Source organism: Brachyistius frenatus, unplaced genomic scaffold (assembly GCF_029030835.1).
Source record: "Brachyistius frenatus isolate BFR_SWC_R1_liver_20210118 unplaced genomic scaffold, ASM2903083v1 Contig_7, whole genome shotgun sequence".
Classification (NCBI taxonomy): domain Eukaryota; kingdom Metazoa; phylum Chordata; class Actinopteri; family Embiotocidae; genus Brachyistius; species Brachyistius frenatus.
In genome coordinates, this window is record NW_027210606.1 from 2,233,615 (window position 1) to 2,239,944 (window position 6,330).

The following is a 6,330-nucleotide window of genomic DNA, read 5'->3' on the forward strand; positions in this document are numbered from 1 at the left end:
TATAAATGTATGGTAGTGCAGTTTGAAAATAGCCACCGGGGTTTTCTTACAATGGAAGACAATTATGTTTATAAAGTTAAACAAAAGTTTGAAATCAATTCACGAGTGGAAAAATAGCAACAAACCCAACACACGTGTGGATTGGGTGAGCAAGCGCATGTGTGCATAAAAAAACCAAACCTGTGACTCACGTATTAAAATATTGCTCCATAGTAAAGAGTAGGAAAAAAAAACTAGTCAAGATAGCCTAAAGAGCGAGTTGGTTTGAAAGGTCAAGGAATGGCAAGTTGTCAAGTTGTATTTAACTAATGCAAGAATGGAAACCAATGGCTACCTCGAAATGTAGTTATGATACATCAGACCGGGGGCCTCACTGCATAGGATCCAGACTTAAAGGCACCAAATCCGAAAATGACGTATGCGTAAAAATATTTAGATATATAAAATCATGCGCACGCACACCTGCGTGTTGCCCTTATAAATCATAGTCCACGTGGAAATGTGTACACATTGATGAGCCTCATATCCAGTCCTCTACACGGCCACATTCAACCATAAATTGTCAAACCACGCTGTAAATGTTGATGCATATAAAATTAGCCATGCTGCTCAGTGGTTCCTTGGTGAATTGTGGAGTGGAGAGGGAAGCTTCAAAAAGGACATTTTTTTTTGACACAGAAATTGAAGTGCTTGTGGGTGAGGTGCAGAATAGAAAGCACATATTGTTTGGTGGCCAAAGCAGTGAGGTTGCATACAAAAGCAAATTTAGCGAAGGGGCACCGTGTTGCTGCTGCAACGATAGCAGTGTCTCCATTGTACTGCTCCGTGACCCTGACAGCGCAGTCGTGTTTACTACAGCACTTTTACACACAACAACTACATCAAAGTATTTACACAATATTGGTGGAAGACAATTTTAAAAACTGATCCTGTGTTCTACAATTTCTACAACCAATTATGGTCATCTAGTCCATTAGCCTGGTTAACGTGGTGGTAAGGGCTTCGTATGGGGGAAGGCCGTCAGACTTTCCCGACTGTAATATGAAGTGAACTTAAATGCGTGAGAGGCTTCATCACACATACAGCAATACCATTTCATTTCTACAATCTAACTTCAGTTCACTGCCATCCCCAGTCTCCAAAACGTACGTACACACGGGTCAGAGTTTGCATGCGGGTGCGCTAATTCTCCCGTCCAGTGTGTTTTTATAAATCCCAACTTTTGCGCGGGGACCAGCGTGCGCATCTTTCAGGCCCCGTTTCTGTCCGGAGGCAACGGTTACAGATGAGGCCCCCGGCCCGCGATGTGACGTTTTCCGTCGTATACCATTGTACAAACAAACACCGCACTGTTTCTGTGGATGACAGAATCCCCCTAACGGTGTTTGTAACCTCCCCAGTTTCCTGCGGCTCCTCCTCAACGGTACGTACGACTACATCCGTCACAAGATCCTGTACGTGTTCCTCGACCACTTCCCGGAGGGCGGTCGGCAGGACGGCTGGATCGCCGACGACTACTTGCGTACCTTCCTGACACACAACGGCTTGTCCAGGGTGGCGGGCGCCAAATCAGACGACGTCTTCGTCATCAACGACGCAGATGAAATCCCAGCACGCGAGGGCCTCCTCTTCCTCAAACTGTTTGATGGCTGGACGGAACCTTTCGCCATCCACATGCGCAAGGTAGAAGCAAAATGCCAGCTTGTGTGTGGGTGTTCAATTATCTTTCAGCAACACTACTGTGGGTGTGTGATGCTTTTTGTTGTATTAAGCATCTGTCTCTGTTGCGTTTTAAACATTTAAGATGAAGTCATTCACCCGTGCGGCAACTTAACCGCTCTCTTCTCTCTGCGCGTGCAGTCGCTGTACGGCTTTTTCTGGAAGCAGTTCGGTTCTCTGGAGGTGGTGTCGGGATGCACGTTGGGGATGCTCCGCGACGTCTACGACGGCGACGGCATCAAACTGCGCCGCCGCGAGTACTACACCATGCCGGGCTTCCGCAAGTACGAGAACGACACTGGCCACATCCTGGTGCAGTGGTCGGTGGGCAGCCCCTTCCACTTCGCCGGGTGGCACTGCTCCTGGTGCTTCTCGCCCGAGGGGATCTACTTCAAGCTGGTATCGGCGCAGAACGGAGACTTCCCGCGGTGGGGCGACTACGAGGACAAACGTGACCTCAGCTATATCCGCGATCTGATCCGGACAGGGGGCTGGTTTGATGGCTCCCTGCAGGAATATCCTCCCGTGGAGCCCAAAGAGCACATGTACGCGCCAAAGTACATGCTGGAGCACTATGACAGGTTCCGCTACCTCCTGGAGAACCCTTACAACAAAGTTTCCAGACTTAACGAGGGGTAGGAATTCCGCCGGGAAAACATTCGTGACGTAACTAGTAGGGCCGGAGAGAGGCCTCGGCACTGAGTTCGGGGGATGGAACGGTACTGATGAACTTCATCTCTCATTGGAGCTGAACTACATGTATCTCCACCAGGCAGCACTGATGTTGCTGGGATTTCAAATCTCTTAAAAATTATTATTTTGGGGTCAAAAAAGGGAACACTGAATCACTTCCACCATGGATTTACAGAAAGAGCATTGAGAGGATGAAACCACTGGATAAACAGAACCATAGATTTCCTCCTCCCTCCCTTTGTGAGGGTGAGGCCAAACTATCGCTCTTTTTGTCACTCGGCCCATGACCTCCCTTCCTTCGCCCGCCAATTCAACACGCCTGTTCTCCGAGAGAAAGGGGCAACTTCAGAGAAAAGCCAGGGATAATTCGCAGGCGTGTTCAACCTGTGGAGATGAGAAACTTGGACGTGAAGGACTATTTTGTTTCTGTCTGTGTTTACTAAAGTTTACAGACCGGCTGATGTTCCCGCTTCATTCTCCACCTTCAGATGTCTTCCTGTCATATTTGGCGACCTCCTTCTCAGAAACAGACTTGTGTTCAGATATTAATTTATTCTTTGGTCTCAGTAGAAAAATTGTAAATCCTCTTTAACCCCAGCTTAAATATTTACCACCAAATGAAAAGGAATGACTCAGTGGAGGTGTTTCAAATCATCCAGTACATACCGAATACTCACATCCATCTACATGCACCTTAGACCTGTCTGTGTGTTTCTCAAAAAGTGTGCGTGGTCTGTCTTTGTGTCATGTTGTGACGTTTTGGGCTGTGAAGCAGGGACAAGATCAGAATGATCAGAGGACATAAAAAGCGAGAGAGAAACATGGGGGGGAGAGGGGGCAAGGAAGACTTTGAGATTTGGAAAACAGCGCGAATGAGAGAACCAGTCGGGGGAAGTTGTCAGTTTTCGTCTCTCTCGTCTCACCAGCTGCGATAACTTTGTTACCTTGGAAACTGAAGTATGTGAAAAAGGGAGACGAGATGGGTGTTGTTGAGATGAGTGGGTGGGTTCACGTCAGGTGAGGCGCTGCAGTGTTCAGACGAGGTCAGCCCTGACTGTAAGTTTTCCCGATTAAATGTTCTGTTTTCTATTCAGCTGCCAAGCGTCAGAATGAGTCTTCCAAGCTTTTTCTTTCTCTTATTCCAACTAAAAAACAAACAAACAACAAATATATTCATATATATATATATACTGTATATGTGTGTCAGTGTTGCTAGATTCCTAAATCTCAACCCCAAATCATTTGGCAAAAGTTGGTGATGGTGTGGACTATTTGGGAAGCATACTTTTGTTAGTGGGTGTGTGTGATGTGGGTTGACGCTGGTGGGAAGCTTGTCAAGGGCAAGGAAATCGAATACAGTAGCAATATTTACGTTGCTACACTGCAGTTCAGAAAGCTCTTCAAGGGACAGATAAGTACCGATCAAAGAACACATTGATTTTTCTTTTAACCGCAGATTGACTGTATCCACCATCTGCTTCTTCAAGGCCTGTCTGGGCTTCACAGATACTGTTTACGTCAGCTTCAGGCACGATACTGTTTCAAGGTGAGGAGTTCCTCGAGAGGAAACAAAAGTTTTAGGGAGAGAAGTCGATCAGTTCCTCAGGGGCGAGGATAGGAAACATATTTAAAGGTAAAAGTTGACAAAAGAGTGACTTTTTTTCCCCAACCTTTTTCACCTTTTTTTTAAAAAAAAAAAGTCCTTGAGTCAGCCGTAGAACTTCAACTCCCTTCTTGTCATCGAGACCACTAAAATCCTTAAAAAGCCACAGGCAAATGACGGTTAATAATCGGTAACAAAGCTTACCTTGTGAAGCATTTCTTTCCCTCGGGTCATCGCCATGCTGCCTCGTCATGGCTGTAAACTCATGGTGGGAAAATGAGATTAGCCAACAGGCCTCTGACAGTTGTGTCGGGCCTGTGCTGCTGCCTCGATGGCAGCGGGGTCTGCGGCGGCAGCTGTTAGGGGTTTGGGGTTGGTGGTGAGAGCCAGACTCGCATCCAAAATCCAGAAGGGCTGCAGAGAAATGAGCTTTAAATAGGATTTGACACGGGACAGCAGCAGAGGAGGCGACGACAATGGTAGATGTGACGGTTTTTGTTTCTGAATTAGATTTGCTGCCTTTTGGAGAGGTAATGATTGATTGTGATGGATGAAACAAAACCGAAACAGACGATTAATTTTAAAGGGAGGCAACTTGGATCATGTGTTAGCACTTAAACAGAGGGGGCTTGCATGATTTAGAGACGATAAATCATGAATTCAGGCATGGGGCCATTTTACATTGAAGCACTTCATTTTTATTTGCTCAAATTGTTTTTAATTTTGTGGAAAGTATCCAAGCTTGGGAGTTAAAAAAAAAATACAGTTTGAAGTACTTCCACTGCTGAATTAGTGAATTATTTTTGAGCTTTTCTAGGAAAATACTGTTGATGGATGTTTTCTCATTTCAGTTAACATGAAACTGTCCAAAGTATCTAATTTGATTTACACAAAACAAAATCTTTGACTTTGACTTGAAGGTCTTAAACCACAGCCATGTGCAAGCCTCCCTCTGTCTGTCTTTGTGGTAAAAAAAAAAAAAAAAAAAAAAGTGACACAACGGCATGCTGCCATTTTGCCCAAAGAACAAAGAACAAACAAGAACTTTGTGCTTTAATGCCATCTCAGAAATGTGACCACAGGGGTGACCGTTCAATCCCGTCCAGAACTGGTGTGTGTGTGTGTGTGTGTGTGTGTGTGTGTGTGTGTGTGTGTGTGTGTGTGTGTGTGTGTGTGTGTGTGTGTGTGTGTGTGTGTGTGTGTGTGTTACAGCTCTGCTAAGAGGCATTTAACTCAAGTTAAACTCCCAGCTCTCAGCCTGCTGCAATCAGGCTGCACATCTGGTGAACGCCGTGCGTGCGCACTGTGCACTTTTCAAATCATTTGTGCGTGTCTGTGGATGTGGATGTGTGCAACAGACAGCGACTCCTGCCAGATAAGGGTGTCTGGCCCGCCGAAAGACAAGCCAGGGTTACTTCCCTTGGCTTGTTGCCCCTTTATCGCCATGGCAACGATCCCCTTGATGAGTTCCTAAGATCCCCAACAGCCTGAAGTCATCAGCTAAGAAAGCAGGCCAATGGGAGAAGAGGTGAGGCAGTGCAGAGGGCATGCGATTGGAGAAATCACAGAACAGTTTTCCAGCTATGGGACCTGACCTGAGTGAAAAATGCAAAACCTCAATCATTTTCAGTAAATGTCACAGCAGTGCTGAGCCGAGAATTGTCACACACACACACACACACACACACTCAGTGTATGCAATTACCCAGAAAACACCTCTCTTTTTTTTTTCTACCGTTTGTTTGTGTTGTGTTTGATTTGACTGGCTCATCACAGTGTGCAGACAATTTGCATGAGGAGCAGAAAAGGTAGACAGGAAAAACAGTTTTTTTTAAGCCTGAGCCAGGAATAAAAGATGAAGGGAACATTTTTTTTTTTTTTTTTTTTTTTTTTTTTTTTTTTTTTTTTTTTTTTTTTTTTTTTTTTTTTTTTTTTTTTTTTTTTTTTTTTTTTTTTTTTTTTTTTTTTTTTTTTTTTTTTTTTTTTTTTTTTTTTTTTTTTTTTTTTTTTTTTTTTTTTTTTTTTTTTTTTTTTTTTTTTTTTTTTTTTTTTTTTTTTTTTTTTTTTTTTTTTTTTTTTTTTTTTTTTTTTTTTTTTTTTTTTTTTTTTTTTTTTTTTGGACCTAGTTGAAACAGCAAAACAAGAAAACAAGAAGCAGCCCTTTTTTCATACAAAGTCAGCGCTTGATGAATGAAGGCTGCAATCCAGAGAGAGACATTTTGGAAATAATCCTTCCACCTCTGTTCCCAGTGATAGTCTTATTGGATGAAGCGTGGTTATGACACGGGGGAGGGGGGGAGGAGGGAGGGTAATAA

General features: G+C 44.0%; 1 protein-coding gene across 3 annotated transcripts in view; it reads left to right on the forward strand.

Annotated features, from left to right (window-relative positions):
* mgat3b (beta-1,4-mannosyl-glycoprotein 4-beta-N-acetylglucosaminyltransferase b) overlaps positions 1 to 5,973 on the forward strand; it is a 79,828-nt gene extending 73,855 nt beyond the window's left edge. For all 3 annotated transcript variants that reach the window (XM_069689547.1, XM_069689545.1, XM_069689546.1), the window contains 2 exons: positions 1,401 to 1,683; positions 1,861 to 5,973. In XM_069689547.1, coding sequence (XP_069545648.1) covers positions 1,401 to 1,683; positions 1,861 to 2,358 — 781 coding nt within the window. In that variant the 3' untranslated portion in view covers positions 2,359 to 5,973. The remainder of the gene's footprint in view (positions 1 to 1,400; positions 1,684 to 1,860) is intronic.
* Positions 5,974 to 6,330: the final 357 nt, after the last annotated feature.